Genomic DNA, 19,942 nt, shown 5'->3' on the forward strand with positions numbered 1-19,942 from the left:
TGTTAAGGCAGCCTAGGAATCATTGGGATTGGTTTTGAGTGGACAAGGAGATGTGGATTAGAAGAATGGACCTTCTTATGGTTTCCCAAATAAGAATTGGACATAAATCAGGAAAATCTGCACTGAAAAACATGGCTCCAGAAGACAGGAAAGCGATTAAGTGAGAGAAACAGAGCTTTTAAGGCAGCTTTTAAAACATCTCCTAGAAATGAATATTGTCTAAACTACCTGAGCAGGTGTTCAGATAGGGAAGGAATATACCTGGGAGAGGGGAGAGCCAGAATGTTTAGAACACACCATGCAAATGAGTTGCAAAACCAAATAAACCTTTCTAATCAGTTTTCAGGTTCCAGAGTTGAAAGTGGGATCATCAGGGATGTCAGCACTTTCTAACCAGGAAGTTCCCAATAACAGCACAGCAATGGCCCCCACCTTCCTGCTGGTGGGCATGCCAGGTCTGACAACAGCACCCTCCTGGTGGACAGCTCCTCTCATCACTGTCTACCTTCTCTCTGCCCTGGGCAATGCTACAATCCTCTACATCATCGCCCTGGAGCCCACCCTGCATCGGCCAATGTACTTCTTCCTTTTCCTGCTTAGTGTGTCTGATGTTGGCTTAGCCACATCCCTAATGCCCACACTGCTGGGGCTTGCCCTTGCTGATGCTCATGCTGTACCTGCCTCAGCCTGTCTCCTACAGATGTTCTTTGTCCATTTCTTTTCAGTTATGGAATCCTCTGTCTTGCTTGTCATGGCCATTGATCGGGCATTGGCCATCTGCCACCCGCTCCGCTACCCAGCGCTTCTCACCCGTGGTGTCATTAGCAAGATCGGCCTGGCCATTGCTTTCCGATGTCTGAGCCTCCACCTACCCCTGCCATTCCTCCTAGCCAACATGCCTTATTGTCACCCACAGGTCCTCACCCATTCTTATTGTTTGCACCCAGATGTGGCCCGTCTGGCCTGCCCAGGATCTTGGTGTTCCATATATAGTCTGTGTGTGGTTCTCTCAGCCATGGGATTAGACCCTCTGCTCATATTTGTCTCTTATGGCCTAATTGTCAGGATTTTGCAAGGCATGGGGTCCAGTGAGGATCGTTGGAAGGCAGGTCAAACCTGTGCTGCCCACCTCTCTGCTGTGTTCCTCTTTTACGTGCCCATGATCCTCCTGGCACTCATCAACCGCCTGAAGTTGCCAATCCCTCAGCCTGTCCACACCCTTCTCTCCTATGTCCATTTCCTACTTCCTCCACTAATAAACCCTATCATCTATAGTGTCAAGATGAAAGAAATTAGAGAAAAAATATTAAAAAGGTTGCAGCCTAGAAAAGTGGATTGTGCTCAGAGAGGATGAGTTCCCTGCATGTTTGGTGATACAGAGCTCCTGATACAAAGGATTCTTTGATGGAGAATTCAGTTCAGCCCATGTGAAATGCTCATTCAGATGTACAAATGCACACACCTGTGTGCATCAACCTGTCCCTGGAAGATTCATGGATACAAGCTCTAGAGGACATCTGTGGCCTGCACACTGTTATGCTAATTTCCAATGGCATAGAAAGGGTAAAAGTTCAGACCTTACAATAACTATCAAAGTGTATGGTTGCTACATCTATTCCTTAATAAAGGGAAGAAACTGAAGAAGATAAACTCCTATTCAGCAAAGGAAGGAGAAAACAGAAACACATTCCTCAAATGGAGGGATGGTTTTTCCACTGCCTTGATTTCCACATAAATTTGTAATTCTGACTGATATTTAGGAATTAAATAAACATGCAGAATCCAAGAAAAGGTATTTGACTGATCATGTCAGGAAGGTGATAATGGTTTTATATGCTTTGTATTCATTTTTCAAGATGTGGGTGTCATTGTTGAATGTCCATACACATTTATTGTTTAACATTCATGTAATTTAGAAAAGTGGAATAAATAAAAATTAACCTGAATTGTATAGTCCAAATTTCAGCATAGTTACCTTTTTGGTAAATACCAATCCACGTAACATTATATATAAACATTATCCTACATGTATTATATGGATTATTGGACTCCATTTTTATTATCCTCTACTCACGTCATGAACCTCAGCACACTGTCCTTCCTTTTACTTTCACATTGGGTGTGGAAACATGACTGGTTCTGGTCAGTGTGGTCCTCATTACCTCTGTTGGTCATTAGGGTGCTGATGGACTTCTTGTGCTATGAGTGGTGCTTCACTAATAAGTTCTGCCTCCTCAACCTGGTCTCCATAGCAAGACACATAATCTGGGCCTGCCAATCAAGCATATAGCCTGGAACCATTGCTTGCCTAGATATCTGACAGACTTGCCAATGCAGAGCTGCTTACATGAGGATGATCTTTGTCAACCTACTGACCACTAAACATTTCAAGAAATGCTGCAGTTGCAACAACTGAGATTTCATGGTTAGTGTGCTGTACAAGTAGACTTATTTTCTTTTGTAAGTTCCTAATTTTTCTTTATGTCAATGCAATTAATAATGCTATGGGAAACGTTCTGCTTGTAGTTCAATAGTTGAATAAGACTCTATAGGCCATTTTATGTATTTTAACACTTGTAATATAAATCTCAATCAGGCAGTGTAGATTTAATTCATTTAAATGAATATATACTATTTAAGATATGGCTACACTTCCTCTTACTCAACTACTTTCTATTAATGGGTGTTAAAGTTACCTTCAGTTTTATGCTACTTCCAACATGTGAAATATACATTCTTACATAGCTCCCCATATGTACTTTTGCTGTTAGTTTTGTAAGACTGAGCTACAGGTCAGTTATCAACTTTAATGGATTACATAGATACACATGCTTTGCTTCAGAAATGTAAAAGCTACTTAGTATGTCCACATCCCATTATAGATTGCGTGGGTTTTGAGTTCCAGATTCAAATCCTGATTCTGCTTCCAATTTCAGCCTTCTACTCATGTGTCATATAGATTCACAGTGTGAGTTAGGGTGAAAATAAATCCCTACTAAACAAAATAAAATTTATTTGTCCATAGGGAGCAGCCCAGGCCAGGTCAGGTAATGGTACCCACTGGCATACATTCGACTCAGTTCAGGGGTGAACCAGACTGGGGCAGTTCATATCACCTGCTGGCGAAGCTGAGCACCAAAATGGAGTGTGGGTCAGGGCAGATGGGGTCGCAACACAAGCCATTTCACATCAAGGTCAGGACTAGGGGCTGGGAGGGCTGCATTAGGCTCTAGCCTCCACCAGCATGAGCTGGAATTGGGTATGGGTCAGGCCCAGCCAGGTTACAGCACCCACTGGCAAATATCAGGGTAAGACAGGCCATGCCAGCACACATGAGACCTAGAGGGGAGTGGGAAAGCCCGACAGTGGGGCTGCGTGGGGCTTTCCTGATAAACCACCACTCCCACTGGTGAGCGTGAGAGTTGGGATGGGGGCAGACCAGACTAAGCAGGACTATAGCACCTGTTGGCCTCATTTGAGTTAGACCACGGGAAAGTCAGGCTGGGCTGACTGTTCCTACTGGTGCATGCATAAGCCAGAGCGGGTGTGGACAGGTTGGGCTTTGCCTCAGCATCAGCTGGCAGATGCTAGCACAGAGGACAAATCATGTCAGGTTAAACTGCAGAACCATCTGGAAAGTACAAGATCTGGGAGTGGGAGTAGGCCTAATAGGGAAACAGTGGGCACCTCCCTCTTGGGTTGCCACTCCCACTGGTGAGTATGAGAAGCAGGACTGGGGCAGGCATGGCTAAACAGAGAGGGGCATCCACTTGCACGGGTGTGAGCTGGATAGTGTGGCTGGTTGAGTTGAACTAGACTTCAATGCCCATTGACGTGTATGAAAACTGAATAGGATGTGAGACAGACTGTACTAGTCTGTTGTACATACTGGCAAGCACAGGAACCAGTGAGGAGGGGCAGGCCTGGTGGGGGATTATAGCAGGTCTCTCTGACTAGGATGCACCTCTCTCTGGTTTCCATGATAGCTGAGTGTGTAGCGGGCAGAAATCAGGTTCAGCTCCAATACCCATTTGTTTGTGTAAAAGACAGGGCTGGAGGCAGAACTAACGCAGCAATCACATCATGTTCATCAGCCTGATCAAGGCGACAGGCTGTGCCAGACCCTGTATTTGCAAACACACAGAGGAATCAGATCTGGGATCATTTCAGATGAGGTTTCTTTGGGGATCCAAAGAATCCAACTGAATCACTGGACTCAGAACCTCAACCAAGGAGAGAATTGCAGGCTCCATGGTCTGGCTGTGCAGTGCATATGTCAAAGCTGTGCCTCTGCAGTGGCTTAGACAGAGCAGTGGACAGCATATCCAGGTGCACATGGAGAATATGGCAGTACATTGGAGCTTGAAGAGGATATCTGGTACTACAGCAGAAGACAAAATAAGTTGATCAACTACTCAAGCAAAGTGTTGGCGGCAAATACCTGGGCAAACAGAGCCTCTAAAGTGCATTATGTCAACCATTGGATTCTGGAGAGATTTCATCGTGCTTGGAGTGGCAAGATAGACAGTAATTCAGAACTCTTGAACTATCAAAACCTCTTGAGCAGGACCCTCAGAGCATGCCCCATAGCGGGGACCCTGGGGTGGTGTTGGGTGGCTGCCTATTCCAGTGGAGGCATTTGGAAGGCTGGGTGTGGCTGCTCTCCTTGTCTCCCCTCTTCCCCCAAAAACAGAAAGGAAAAAAGAGAGAGATGGAAATCATAGTCTCACCCACCCTCCTATAGCCCTTTGTACCCTAATCAACTATGTAAAAATCATCAAAAATAAAAATAATTATCAAAAAGACTTATCTGTACAGCAAATGTAAGATAATAATTATTAACAAGTATTCACATTAAAGAATATGTGACAGGTGTTTCATCTACTAATATTTTTGAAAGTATTTTCCAATAAAATAACTTTCTGTTAAATCTATTTTACATTTTATTAATATATGTTTATATTTAGGTTATATTACTCCAAAGAGTTTTCTCTTTCATAAATGTAACTTCCCAATTTATCACATATGTTACAGTATTTTTTAATTTTAGATATTTTTATATTTTTATACACATAGTTAAAAATATAGACTATTGGTATATTTTCCTCATTAGTCATACAAGTTATATCATTTTCCTTTTTATTTATTTTGCTGAAACCTCCAAATAATTTTAAATAATAATAAAAGTGTACATACAAAGCTAGTTTCTTATTTTATAGATAACTAATGACTGGTTGTGAGATTTTGGGATGAATCTTATAATAATTAAGTAGTCAGGTTATTGTCCAAGTTTATTTAGCTTTAATAATTTTATGTGATGAATTCTATCAAACGCTTTTTCAACACACACTCACTGTTAAAATCACAAATATCTACTTCAACACATTGATAAAGTGTATCATATTGAAACAACCTTGTTCTCTTATAACAGTGAAATAACACATTTGAAGCGAGAGGTATCAACCAGAATTCACCCAGCGCTGAATAGGAAACATATACTGCTATATTGGGATACATTCAGGAACACAGAAATAGTTGTACCTCTCATACTGAGTCCTGCAAGCCAGGTGTAGTTTCTGATTAAACAAATTAACTTCTGTTAGAGGATGGAGGATGAACATTTTTAAATCGTCAAGTATATCATATTGTCACGGAGATAGCATTTATTTCTGAATCCAGTACCTCTTCTCTTTTAGACATGTTGGTTTCAAAGCATCAATGATGCAGCCTCTGAAAGGTCTTACTCTCCCAGTCGGCAGCTTCCCTCCCGTTCCTATTCCCAGCTCTAGAGGACGCTGCGATCCTGCTTCTAGAATAAGGAGAGCTAGGAGTTCAGTCATAAGGGCTGAGTTTGAATCCTCACGCAACAGTTTTTCACACAAAAGAGAAATAAGATGCGAGTGGTAAACATTATTTAGTGAAGTAAGTCAGAACCAAAATGATAAATATCATATATTTTCTCTGAGAATATAGGAAAATGCAATCTATATTAATGCAACTGATTTTAAAAATAAATTTATTGATTTTATTTAAAAAGTAGATTTACAGAGAGAAGGCAATACAAAGAGAAAGATCTTTGTTCCACTGGTTCACTCCCTAAGTGGCCACAACAGTCAGAGATAGCTGATCCATAGCCAGGAGCCAGGAGCCAGGAGCTTCTTCTGGGTATCCCACAAGGGTGAAGGTTCCCAAGGCTTTGGGTCAGCCTCCACTGCTTTCCCAGGCCACAAGCAGATTTTTGGATGGGAAGTTGAGCAGTTAGGACTTGAACTAGCACCCATATTGGATCCCAATACATGCAAGGCGAGGATTTAGCTATTGAGTCATCACATCAGACCCTACCACAACTTCTTTATCCAATCAACTGTGGATAAACATCTGGGTTAAAACATGTCATAGATATTATCAATTGACATGCAATAAACATGAATGCGCAAATAATTTTCTCATGTGCTGATTTCATTTTATTTTGGTAGATTTCCACATGTGTGATGGCTGGGATACATGGTAGATCTATTTTCATATCTTTGCGGAATCTCCATACTGTGTTCCATAAGAGTTGCACTCTCTAATATAGGTGTGCCACCTCCCTGCTTTGCACTTGTGTATGTGTTAGAAACAGGAAGTTAGGGGTTAAGATTCCCAGCTTTAATCTCCAGTCCCAGAGGCATCCAATGTGAACATGAGACAGTGGAGCTTAGGGAGAAAGAGAGAAGTAATACTTGAAGGAAGGAAAAACCCCTTACAAAAGGCCTTGATCTGAGGTCTTTTTCAAAGGCTGAGTCTCAGGAGCAAGTCTGAGCCACTATGATCATTCTTGGCTTGACCGAAGAGAGAAGGAGCTCAGAGTGAGTGATTCCTTTTGCCTCAGGCACCTCTGTTCTTTTTAGAGAGCAGTGGGACTCACAGAACCTTTGAAGACCCTGAAGGCAAGGGCAGCACTAACTGATTCTCTAGAAACTCAGGGTATACAGACTCCTGGCTGCTGACCTTCACTCTGGCATGGGGAGAAAACTGAGGAGTCGCTCCATGTCCTCCAGGCCGATCCTTGAAAGGTAGGAAGACCCGTGCACACACAAAACTTCCCTGAAGACTGTGGGATCTGAGTCGATACTCGCTAGCACCATGGCACTTCACCTGATTTTACACACCCAAAGTGATAAAACGCAGTCTACATTTCCGTAAGCTGTTTCTTGGAAGGACTGCTACCTGCCACTTTGTCCTTCACTCCTTTGCTAGATTTAACAGTGCAGCTGAGTGACCACCTCTAGGTCCTCTGATTTGGTTGGAGTGGACAGTAAGAAGGCACAGTCTGGGTTTTTTGAACATCATACAACGGACAAGGCTCAGATATCAAATAAAACAGCAAAATTTATTATAAGGAAAAAGTACACTCCTTAAGAGAGTAGATGCACCCCAATAGTCTGACACACAAGACCCCAAAGATAACGGGGCTGTGATTTTTGTGGGAATTTGGTCTTGGGTGAGGGGTAGTTCAAATCACCTAGAATTTAGGCCATTAGTGTGTGCACACGTACACACACACACACACACACACACACACACACACACACACACAGAGTTTCTGCTTCAAGGTTTGTCAAGCTTGCAACTTTTTTAAAAAAATTTTTATTGGAAAGGCAGATATACACAGAGGAGGAGAGACAGAGAGGAAGATCTTCCATCCGATGGTTCACTCCCCAAGTGGCCGCAACAGCCGGTGCTACGCCGATCCAAAGCTAGGAACCAGGAACCTCTTTCAGGTCTCCCACATGAGTGCAGGGTCCCAATGCTCTGGGCCGTCCTCAACTGCTTTTCCAGGCCACAAGCAGGGAGCTGGATGGGAAGTGGAGCTGCCAGGATTAGAACTGGCATCCATATAGGATCCCGAGCATTCAAGGCGAGGACTTTAGTCACTAGACCACAGCACGGGGCCCTGCAACCTTTTTGGACCTGCAATGTTTTTTTCCACTTCCAATTGCCTTTCTTTGTCTCCTGCGTCAGGCTCAAAGCTAATGGAGGCAGAGACAGACCAGAGAAAGCTTTACAAATATGGGTTTTTCAGTTCCTCAGGCCCTTCTCTTTCTTCTATATCTTGGCTGATAATAAAGCAGTCAGAAATAGAGAAAAGAAGAAACAGATTGAGACTGCTGGAATTTGCTTTGCTCAATTTCCCCAGTTAGCCCTTAGCTATCTCCTGCCTCCCAATGTTCAAAATTTAAACCCATACTCATCAATGAAAGCAAAGTTCTACTCAGTGTAAGAACCCAGTTCTTGGAATCACATCCCCTGAAGCAAAAGCTATATGGAGTTTACACAATGTAGTTGAATTCTAAGCAGCAGAAAAATCAAATTTAAAAACTCCTTGTCATGAACTGATCTGGACATAGTGCTTCCAAATGCGAGGATGTCAATGTTAGCATTCAGTATGCACTAACAAGAATTCTATACGGAAGGAAGGAAGGAAGGAAGGAAGGAAGGAAGGAAGGAAGGAAGGAAGGAAGGAAGGAAGGAAGGAAGGAGAGAAGGAAGGATGGAAGGAAGGAAGATAGAGAGAAAGAAAGAAAGAAAGAAAGAAAGAAAGAAAGAAAGAAAGAAAGAAAGAAAGAAAGAAAGAAAGAAAGAAAGAAAGAAAGAAAGAAAGAAAGAAAGAAAGAGAAAGAAAGAAAGAAAGAAAAAGAAAGAAAAGGGAAAGAGAGAGAGAAAGAGGAAGGAAGAAAGGAAGGAAAGTAAGAAGGAAGGATGGATGGATCACATTGTACTCCTTTTGCCTGCATTTTAAGAAATACATGTTTAAATCCCTCTATTTAAAACAAACTGATAGTCTGTGCTTCCCACATTAGGCATCTTTCACATTCTACAAAATTGGCCATGTCTTTGACATTCCCCTATACATGGCACATGCCCTGTATCCTTCACACTGCCTGTATTCAGTCCCTAAATTTGTAAGAGGAAAAAAATACAAGAGGACTTCTGACAGTGAACACAGAGCAGGAAGGAGAAAGAAATCAGTCAAGAATTCTATTCCTTCAAACTTGTGTCCCAGGATGACTCTGATCCCCCTATTCAAGACAGAAAATATGAGAGCATAAAATCAGAGACTGCAGAATACAATAAGGGAGGCAGAGAGGCATCTGCTTGTAGTGAACTCTGACCTGTGGAAAAATTGTTGGAGAGTTGGAGGTACAAGTGGAGAGGAAAAAGAAAGGTGTGTCTGAAACAGTAATGAAGTGTGGACATGGAGAATGTTGTAATGCCCCGAAAAGCATGCAGAACAGGTGAGTTCTGTGTTAAGATTCCTGGGCAGAAGCCAGTAAAGATGCTGTCCTAGAAAAGGTGGCCCACCCCTCCTGAAACCAGGCCATTCTGCAGCTACTCCAGATTCTAGCTGAGGGAAGCAGCAGAGGTCCTGAGTCATCTGTGTCTCATTCAGAATGTGGTTGTACAAGACCCTTCACATCTGCCTTTGTCATAAGAAGGCAGCCCTCCTCTCTTAACCCAACTGGACTTGGCCAGGGGTCTCAATCAACCATTATCTAGCCCAAGTAGCTGGGTCCCACCAAAATCACACACTGTGATGTGCACTAGAGCATTGTTTATTTTGTTGTCTTGGAAAACCATTTCACTCCTCTGAACTTAATTTCATTAATAATTATATAGAATGAGAAGGCAGAGATTTGGGGTGAGTTAAAAGCAATTGTTAAAAGTGTCTAGTAATGCTTTTCAAAAGTAGCACACCCTTTCAAGGGTAACTACAAATTATCAAACACTTTGAGAACTGCACCTTCACCAACAGGAAGGAGGGTGGTCCAAGTGTGTTTCCTGGTACCCCAATCTTCAGGGTGCACCACAGGAATGCAGAATGACACCGAAGGGTAAAAGTCGGACAGGGAAGAAGACACTGACTCTAACAGAATTCCTAAGACTGTTTGGGAAACCCAGGCAGAAAAGAAGGGAATCAGAGATACTCGCCTTCACATGCATGTGTCTATTAGTCCCTCTACCTTCTAGAAAGAATATTTACTTTGAAAAATCTTATACCTACTTTCAAAGTAAAATGGTAATATTTCCAGTTTAGAAAAGTATTATGCTGTCTGAGCCAAGGTCCTAAGCTACTAGGATAAACTATGGCAGATTAGAAAGAGATTAAGTCCATCTCTCAATGCAATGAAATCCTTCCTAGGATTGACTCAACCCTGTTAGCTGCAAGAAATGATAGGGCACAGTGATTTGAAGGGATATGCTGCTTGCCTTATGTTTCTCTTACAAAGGACATACAAACTAAGATTTTTCAAACCAAATTCTAAGCCTAAGAAACAGTTCATCTTGCATCTGTTTTTGTAAGCAAAATTTAATAGAAACATAGATATACAATTATGCATTAACTATGGCTATCTTGGCACAGCAATATGTAAACTGACTACTGCAACAGAAAATGCATGGCCAACCAAGTCCAAAATATGCATGATCTAATATTTTTTCAGAAGATGCTTGCTTACCCTTATCTAGGAAGAGCAAGCATTAAAGGTAGCTCATCTAGGAGAGATGCACAGCTAGTCAACCAGTTTTATTTCATGGTTCCCATCCTAGAGCCAAAGCTAACCCAACAATGCTGCATAAACTGTTAATTTTTTAAAAAACAGGTTGACATTAAGCCTGAAATAGCCAAATAGGCTTCATAAAGACATAAAATAAACCAATGGGAAAACTTGAAAAGATTAGTTGTTAGCTTTAAAGCAAAAAAAGCCTAGAATTACTATGAAATGATTTGTCAAGATACACTTCAGTTTGCATATTGCAAGGTTAATAAAAATATCAATATTCTACAAATAACTACCACATGATGAGTATATTCTCGTTTCACTTTGAATGAATAAACTATAACATTGTGGTGGTCCCATTATGCAATGATTAAAACTCTGGACCCTGAGTACCAGCATGTGTCACATTATGTTGCAATGTTTGATTTACTAAAATAGCTTAAATTAAACCTAATTGCCAGGTCTAGCATTGTGATGCAGTGTCTGTAGCTGCACCTATGACGCCATCACAGTATCCCATAGCAGAGCACCTGCCAGGTCCTGGTTGCTCCGACTGTGATCCAGTTCCCTGTTAACATGCATAGGAAATCAGTACAAGAGGAACACGTCCTTAGGCATCTGAATCCATCTCGGAGAACTGGATGGATTCACAGGCTCTGATATCAGGCCTGCCATTGTGAATCTAAAAATGGAAGACATTCTCAATATCTCTCTCATTCTCACTTTTCTCATTCACATTTTTCTCTCTCTCATTTTCTTTGTCTCAATTTAAATAAAAATAGATAAATTTTCTCATCACCCAGATATTTCATGTGAAATACTTGTGAGTAATTATAGTTATATGATTATCGTTATTTGCAGATAAACGATCACCTGCACAATGGAGAGCATATTAATCACCCGATGTTGGCTTCAGGGAACACCTCCTCTCATCCTGCATCCTTCATCCTGCTTGGAATCCCAGGACTGGAGAATTCCCAATTTTGGATTGCCTTTCCTTTCTGTGCCATGTATCTGGTGGCTGTAGTTGGCAACATCATTATCCTTCATGTAATCAGAACTGACCACACCTTGCATGAGCCCATGTACCTTTTTCTGGCCATGCTGGCTATCACTGATTTAGTGCTTTCTTCTTCCGCTCAACCAAAGATGTTGGCCATTCTCTGGTTTCATGCTCACGAGATTGAATATCACGCCTGCCTCATCCAGGTGTTCTTCATCCACACCTTCTCTTCTGTGGAGTCTGGGATTCTCATGGCTATGGCCTTGGACCGCTATGTGGCCATCTGCTTTCCCCTGAGGCACTCTAGCATCCTGACCACACCTGTAGTGGTCAAACTGGGGGCAGCTGTGATGGTGAGAGGGCTGCTGTGGGTGAGCCCCTTCTGCTTCATGGTCTCCAGGATGCCCTTCTGTCCCAACAAAGTCATCCCCCAGTCATATTGTGAGCACATGGCCGTCTTGAAGTTAGTGTGTGCTGATACAAGAGTCAATCGCATGTATGGGCTGTTTGTGGCTTTCTCCGTGGTTGGCTTTGATATTATTGTCATTGGTATCTCCTATGTGATGATTCTGAGAGCTGTGCTGCGGTTACCCTCAGGTGAAGCCCGCCTGAAGGCTTTTGGCACTTGTGCTTCTCATATCTGTGTTATTTTGGCTTTTTATATCCCTGCTCTTTTCACATTCCTCACCCACCGCTTTGGCCATCATGTGCCTCGAGTGGTACACATCATGTTTGCGAATGTCTATCTACTGGTACCTCCCATGCTCAACCCCATCATCTATGGAGTAAGAACCAAGCAGATCAGGGACAGGGTTGTCCCAACATGTTGTGGAAAAGAGCCTTGATCCAAAGGTTGGAGCATCACTACCACTGCAATTGCCCTGTTGGTCCTAGAACATAGTTAAGAAATCATTTCAGATGTTACATATGATTCCTTAGTCTACTCTGTGAACAGCTGGCCCAGATGTTACCATTCTTCCAGAAATAAGAGGAATGATTTTCCAATTATCTAGAACAAGAGGTTCTGAAATATGTGATGGATAAAAATGATAATTGACTTCCATATGTTTTCACATCACATGAAAATAATAATATAAGCCAGTGGATATTTTAGTATAATGTCACCTTCCACAGGGTACTAAGATCAAAGCACTATTCATATCTTGTCAAAAACATACATTGATGATACCATTTAAAAATAATTCAAGGGTAGTATTTGTCATAGTGCTTAAGAGGAGGTCCCCAGCGCAGTGGCCTAGCAGCTAAAGCCCTTGTCTCGAACATGCTGAGATCCCATATGGACGGCTGTTCTAGTCCCGGGAGCCCCGCTTCCAATCCATCTCCTGACTTGTGATCTGGAAAAGCAGTCAAGGACGACCCAAAGCCTTGGGTTTCTGCAGCTGCATGGGAGACGTCGAAGAATTTTAGGTTCCTGGCTTCAGATCGGCACAGCATCGGCCACTGCAGTCACTTGGTGAGTGAGTCATTGGATGGAAGATCTCTATCTCTCCTTCTCTCTGTATATCTGACTTTGCAACAAAAATAAATAAATCCATTAAAAAAACTTTACTGGGAACATTTGAATATCATACTTCTTTTTTGTTTCATGGATATGCTCGGGTTGGGCCTGGTATTGACAAACATTTGGGAACAGTTTGAGGTGAATCAGTAATAGATCATTCTCTTTCTTTCTTCTTCCCTCCCTCTTCTCTGCTTCCATTTCTAATGTAAATAAACAAGTACTTATTTTGAAAATAGAAACTAGAAGCAAGCATTACATTTTCTTAAGTAATTTATTTTCTATGAGTCTTTGAAGATGTTTAGAATGATCAACATACAATATGTAAGTTAAAAGAAAAGGAAATAATGAATTGTCAGATTCCAATACTGCAAAACAATATATGTGTTTTGATAACAGTTGGAGAAATGGACCCAAGATGCTAATAAGAGTGACTAGGAATACCGGGATTTGTGGCATACTCATTTTATTTTTGTACATTCATGTCTTTTAAAATTCAAAACTTTCAATCTTTGTGTGGGAAAACAAAGAATCAAATGATAACAAAAGTAGGCAGAGGAAGTCGATTCAGTGGCAAAGATAAGGGAAGTGAACTGAAAATTCTGACAGGATAAGGATCTAAGAGATAGATTACAGCCATGAACGTTTGAACTTTGAAATATGAAATTGCTGTCAGATCACAACTTCTTGAGAACGCTGATGGTAAGGTTTAAGGGAACTGAAGTACTGGCTGATCTACAACTGTGAATTCCATTTGGACAAAGAATTTCAAAACAAGATTTTTGGAGGGGAAGGGAGTGAAAGGAATGTACACTTTAAAGAGGTGAAAAAAACCATTCGAATTTTTAACATCCTACTGAAATATTAACTGTACTTAGGATTAACTTTTAAGTTGTTTATTAACAGCATGTTTCTTTTAAAATCTTTACACTAAAATCATTGAACACTTCAACACTCTTTCCTTTAAATCCAAAGGGAATAATGCTCACATATCAGAATGTCTATAGGACCTGGTACCATGTATGTTCTCATAAGGATAACCAGTTCCTGAAATGAAAAATCTCTGGAAAGTATATTTGTTAAGAGTTAAAACTCAATATGCAGGCCCAGTGCAGGAGCCTAGTGGGTAAAGTCCTTGCCTTACACAAGCCAGAATCCCATATGGGTTCTGATTCTAATTCCAGCAGCCACACTTCCCATCCAGCTCTCTGCTTGTGGCCTGGGAAACCAGTAGAGGATGGGCCAAAGCCTTGGGACCCTGCACCCACGTGGGAGATGCGGAATAGGCTGAAGTCTCCTGGCTTCGGATCGGCTGAGCTCTGGCCATTGCGGCCACTTGGGAAGTGAATCATCAGATCGAAGATATTCCTCTCTCTCCTCCTCTTTGTGTACTCTTTCCAATGAAAATAAAATAAATCTTAAAAATAAAAACTCAGTATGCAACATTTGGAATTTAGTACAAATATTAGATAGACAACTAGAGAACATGGAATATGTAATTGAATACCATACTTTAGAATTAGATTGTTAAAAAAAAGAGCAGGCTTTGCCTGCAAAACATAGACTCAAGGATTTCTCAAACTTGTACAATATAATTCTGAATTCTGAAGAATCACTTCTGCAAGGCAAAGCTGGATTCCATGGGCATCTCCAAGGAAGACACAGTAATATAAATTATCTGAATATAAAAAAACACAAAAAGTTTTGCCTTATGTTCAAACTACCTGTAATGACTGGAGACTAAGGTGATTGGAAACTAGGAATATGAATGGTTATAATCTAATTGAAGGATTTACAGCTTACCTACTCATTTTTTAATTCCTAGTTTTTTCTCAAACTCATATGCTTTGTCTATTTTCTCCAAAGTGAAATGCTTTGACTCTACACATGAAAAAAAAAATGTGTGGCACTTGTCATTCCGTGTCTGCAACATTTCACTTCACATGATGATCTATTGTGTTCCACAAAACAGATGGGATAACTATTGTCTCTGACAAAGGAAAAAGAAGGGCTGATTGCTGGATAATTGGTCTAATCTGCGTTTGTTGAAGTGCCACTCACTGTCCTACGTAAGAGTACACAGGCATTTCATGCGAAAATGAAATTTTAAAATGTAATTAATAAAATACATTAAAAACTATCATGGAAAAGCAAATATAGAAAATTTAATACATTTAGCTTAAAATGCAATAAGTTATATTATCTTCATCTGTTTTTTTCAAATTGCTGCAAAAGCCTCAACTCCTCAACATCTTCTTTCTCTGATTTATCTTCTACTTTTCCTGGGAACCCTATAGGGTTATCTATTAGCTTAGCAGTGGCATATATTCCCTGCAAAAGGGGTTGTTGTCACCAGCCCTTTCTGAGACCTCATTTGTGTATTTTAAGGCACACAGCACTTTCTGCATTACCCTGGGTCTATGCCAACTGTTTAAAAAGACTCAATAGTAAACACTTTCTCCTGGATCATTTTTATTCTCCATGTTTAGGTTTAAACAGACAGAGAGGAAGAGCAGAAGGCAATAAGCAGAAATGCATACCGCTTTAATGATCTATGCAGATTAAATGGGCAACCAAGATCTGCCCTGAAATCAAAAAGAAGAAGGATACAACAGAATGGTTCAAATCTCATTCTGAGGTGACCACATCCTGAATCCACAACTCTGCAGGCTAGAACATTAGGGTTTGAGCTTAATGGATAAGCCAAAAACTTCTGGCACATCACTTGAAATTTTGCTGTCTCATTTTCCAGTCCCTTTTTGACAAAACCAGACCCATCAGTCATTGGCTTATTAGACGCAAATAGAAACTGAAAGCACCCCACCTTAGGCCTGCACTATGTACTTACTGCCCTTCCTCCCAGATCTGGCACTGTGACATGAGATATCCACAAGTGATTATTTGTTATTTACACATGTGAAACCCACAAAACGAGTGAACAGGAACTCACGGAGTAAAATCCTAAGTGCAATGAGATCAAATGGTCACCTTGTTTCCTCCCATGTTTCCCTGAGTGGAATATCCCCAGATATACTTGATATTGCTTCAGAGGGTCCTGCAGGATTTGGCTACAGTTATCCATGATAGTGGTTTGCATCTTACTGACTTATCGTCTTTCAACTCTAAATTCTTTATAGCTATTTTGTCATGATGATATTGGGCCAGTGAGATAGTTGTCTTCGGGGACAGGTATTATGATACAGTGGGTAAAAGTATTTCTTGGAGTAACTGACCCACATTATGGTGCCTGCTTGAGTCCAAGAGCTTCCATTCTGATCAGCCTCCTGCTAACGCAGGAGTAGATGATGACCGAAATACTGGGATTTCTGCCTCCCACTTGGGAAATTCAGGTAGAGTTCCACTTGGCCCACTCCTGGATGTTTTAGACATTCGCTGAGTGAATCGGCAGTTGGAAGATTCTCTCTCTTGCATTCTTGCAGCCCCCCAACCCTCTCCACTCTGCCTTTAAAATAAATACATGAATCTGGAAATAAAATGTGTATTTCTCTTTTATCAGCTAACACAATGTTATGGTTGGTCAGTAGGTGGTGGTAAAGGAACACTGTGTTGAGGGAAAGACAATATTTTCCAGTTTTCTGTGTGGTTTCCTGTGCTGACACCCACTGGGGAGACTTCCGCTCGGTTGTTTGGACTGTGCAGTTTCTCCAGGGCTCAGTCCCAGCAGTGCTCAGCATTCTTCAGCATTTAGCCACTATTCTCATTCACCAGCTCTCTGCTGGTTCAACAAGGCCACAACCATAAGTTCAAGTAGAATACGCCAGCACTCAAACTGAGGAAGCATTTCCTACTTTTGCTCTCATTATGTGTGTGCACATCAAAACTTTACCAAATCAACCTTTTGGTGAGCCATCCCCCAATCCCAAACCAAGAAAGCAGTTTGACCCACCCACATACAAAAGTGCTTTAGACCTTTGTAAGGAGTAGCCTGTCAGCTCCCGGGCACAACAGTACCCAACACACAGCAGTCTCTCTAGCACCCACAGAGGGGCAGTTTGGCATGCTCCTGCGGATGACTCTCCCTGGCCCGACCAGAGGTCATATTTTTACAAAACTTTACAGAAAAGGCCCCCTACCAATATCAAGGGAATAGGTGAAGACAAGCGGGTTCCTACTTGAGTATACTACATTAGCCTTAGAGGTCATTGTTTCTTATATCTGCTTCTTCTACATTCTTTGTAATTCTCTTAACTCCTACTAGCCAATTCCCTCCACTTTCTTCCCTTTTAATAATTCCATATATTAAGCTTTTTCTGTTGAAATCATCCTTAAGATTTGGTCTCCTAATAGGGCTCAGCACATGACTAAATAAAGCTTTGGGTTTTTTGGGGTTTTGTTTTGTTTTGTTTTTTTAAACCAAACTATTCTTCTTCTCTCTTAAGGTTTAATGCTCTCTTGTTTGGACTCCCTGGAATCACATTATTATTAACATAACCAATTGATAACTAAGACCACATTGGGTCTCAGATAGTATACAATGATCCTTTAAATGCAGTGGAATTTCAATTATTAAGTCATTCACTGGTAGTTGACTCGGGAGATCTAGGTGGAAGGTAAGGCATCAAGTTATTTAGTGATTTGGGGTCTGAAAACTCATCTTCCATTTGTATCTAATAACATTTCTAAAAATTATGGAGTTGTCTGCATCAGCAATTTCGAGAAAACCTAGAACCTATAATGCAAGTCATTGTCTCTATGGATCTTGTAACTGAAAATAAGGTAGAAAATTTAACTGAAAGTGTTGCAGAAATGTTAGACAGATTGCATATTCAGGTTTCAAACAAAATCAAAACACTGAAAAGGGCAGGGAATCACATAAGGAGAAAATAATGTGATTTTTATTCCCAGAATGCTGAGATTGATTGAAGAAGCCTACAAAACTTTAAAACTTTTAATACCGGATGCCAAGAAAAATAACTCCCTTCTAATTTTCAGAACTTTCTGTGTGGGAACTTTGCATGAATTTCATGAATGCAATGCTTCACAAATGATAACTTTCAGAAGAACTGATGTCAGATCTTGCTTTGCATCAAAGCAAATCAGGTCTTACCAAAGCTTGAAAAGAAAAATCTTACCCACATTTTAGCAGGAAATGCACTGAACAACATACCTAATTCCACTGACCAGAGATATATAAACTCTTGGAATGGACCTTGAGGGTATTAGATCCAGGCAGCCAAAGATGTGGATGCCATGAGGAATACTAGCTCACAGAGGGTTAGGGTAGGTCTCCCCTACTCAGTCCCAGAGCCAGGGATCAAACGCAGACACTCCAACATAGGTTGTGAGCTCCTAACAGACACTTTCCCTGCCAGGCTAAACACCCACTCATGAAATCAATAATTTATACAAAATTCACATGACTTGAAATTAGGACTAGTTGTTTATACATAGAATTTCATACTATATTAAATGCAAAATTATAATTTGAGTGTTATTGATAAGGATTTATTGACAAAGAAATGAAGCAATTATTATGCTACCTCTAAGTTACATATTTTGAATTCTGGAGGCACGTCTAGGCATTTTGAAGACATGTGCATTATCATATCATCATAGTATTTCCTATCAAAGCACTTATTTGTACATAATTAACTTGAGCTAAGTGGTGATTAAATTTGGCATTTCCTCTGAATTAAGATCTTGATAATAGCCTTTTGAATTGGTTTAGTCTTCACACTGTAGATAACAGGGTTGAGCACTGGAGGTATGAGCAGGAAAACATTTGCCATGACGGTGTGGACAAATGGAGGTGCTGAATGGCCATAACGATGGACCAGAGACAAGCTAATGAGAGGAATATAGAAGATGGCTACAGCAGTGATGTGTGATATGCAGGTATTGAAGGCTTTCTGCTGTCCTTCTGAGGAAGCAATGCTGAGGACAGATCGGATGATCAGGATATAGGAGAGCAAGATACAAGGGCAGTCAAATCCTGTGGTAGAGAAGAGCGCAAACAGACCAAGGATGCTGTTGATTCTGTTGTCTGTGCATGAGAGTTGAATGAGATCAACATGGTAGCAGTAAGAGTGTGAAAGGACTAGAGAACTGCAGAAGGACAGCCTCTTGACAAAAAGAACCACAGGTAACATCACAGCAACATTCCTTATCAACACGCTTACCCCAATCTGGGCAATTCTGGCATTTGTGAGGATGCTGCTATACCTCAGGGGGTCACAGATGGCCACAAAACGATCAAAGGCCATGGCCAACAGAACCCCAGACTCCATGAATGTAAACCCATGAAGAAAGAACATCTGGGCAATGCAGGCATTCAAATTGATCTCTCGAGCTTCAAACCAGAAGACACCAAGCGTAGTGGAAAGTGTGCAGAGAGACAAGCTGAGGTCTGTGGCTGAAAGCATGGAGAGAAAATAATACATAGGCTCATGGAGGCTCCGTTCTTGAAGTACTACCAACAGGATCAGGCAGTTTCCAGAGACAGCAACAACATACAGGATACAGAAAGGAATGGAGATCCATATCTGGGCTGACCTCAGGCCTGGGATTCCCGTCAGCAGGAAGGTCAGAGGTTGAGCATTGGTGCAATTGAAGACCAACATGGTGAGGGCTGAGAAAGTAGGGATATTTGGATAATCAAATACTTCATGATTGGAAATAATACTTTTTAAATACAAAAAAGGCCCCTAAACATACTGTATACAAATCCAAAATTTGATGGTAAAACTAAAACTGATAATAATATAATAAAAAACAAAATAAATTTATTGTATTTTAATAATTAAATGACCACCATCAAATAATATATTGACATAGAACACTCTGAAACTCAAATGCCAACAATTGCAAAAAAACACATGTGCAAAATTAGAACAACATTGAATTAAAATGTTCACAAAC

General features: G+C 41.0%; 3 protein-coding genes across 3 annotated transcripts; 2 read left to right on the top strand and 1 right to left on the bottom strand.

Annotated features, from left to right (window-relative positions):
• Nucleotides 1-376: 376 nt before the first annotated feature.
• LOC121145293 (olfactory receptor 51S1) lies at nucleotides 377-1,354 on the top strand. Its single transcript, XM_040964023.1, has one exon. It carries the CDS (start codon nucleotides 377-379, stop codon nucleotides 1,352-1,354), a length of 978 nt encoding a protein of 325 aa, XP_040819957.1.
• Nucleotides 1,355-11,444: 10,090 nt separating this feature from the next.
• Nucleotides 11,445-12,389, top strand: LOC121145416 (olfactory receptor 52R1-like). Its single transcript, XM_040964244.1, has one exon. It carries the CDS (start codon nucleotides 11,445-11,447, stop codon nucleotides 12,387-12,389), a length of 945 nt encoding a protein of 314 aa, XP_040820178.1.
• A 6,304-nt stretch (nucleotides 12,390-18,693) lies between these two features.
• On the bottom strand, nucleotides 18,694-19,644 carry LOC121145469 (olfactory receptor 51F2). Its single transcript, XM_040964327.1, has one exon. The coding sequence runs from the start codon at nucleotides 19,642-19,644 to the stop codon at nucleotides 18,694-18,696; it is 951 nt and encodes a 316-aa protein (XP_040820261.1).
• Between the last annotated feature and the right edge of the window lie 298 nt (nucleotides 19,645-19,942).

This window comes from Ochotona curzoniae, unplaced genomic scaffold, assembly GCF_017591425.1.
Source record: "Ochotona curzoniae isolate NIBS_2020 unplaced genomic scaffold, NIBS_Ocur_1.0 scaffold_3223, whole genome shotgun sequence".
NCBI classification, from domain to species: domain Eukaryota; kingdom Metazoa; phylum Chordata; class Mammalia; order Lagomorpha; family Ochotonidae; genus Ochotona; species Ochotona curzoniae.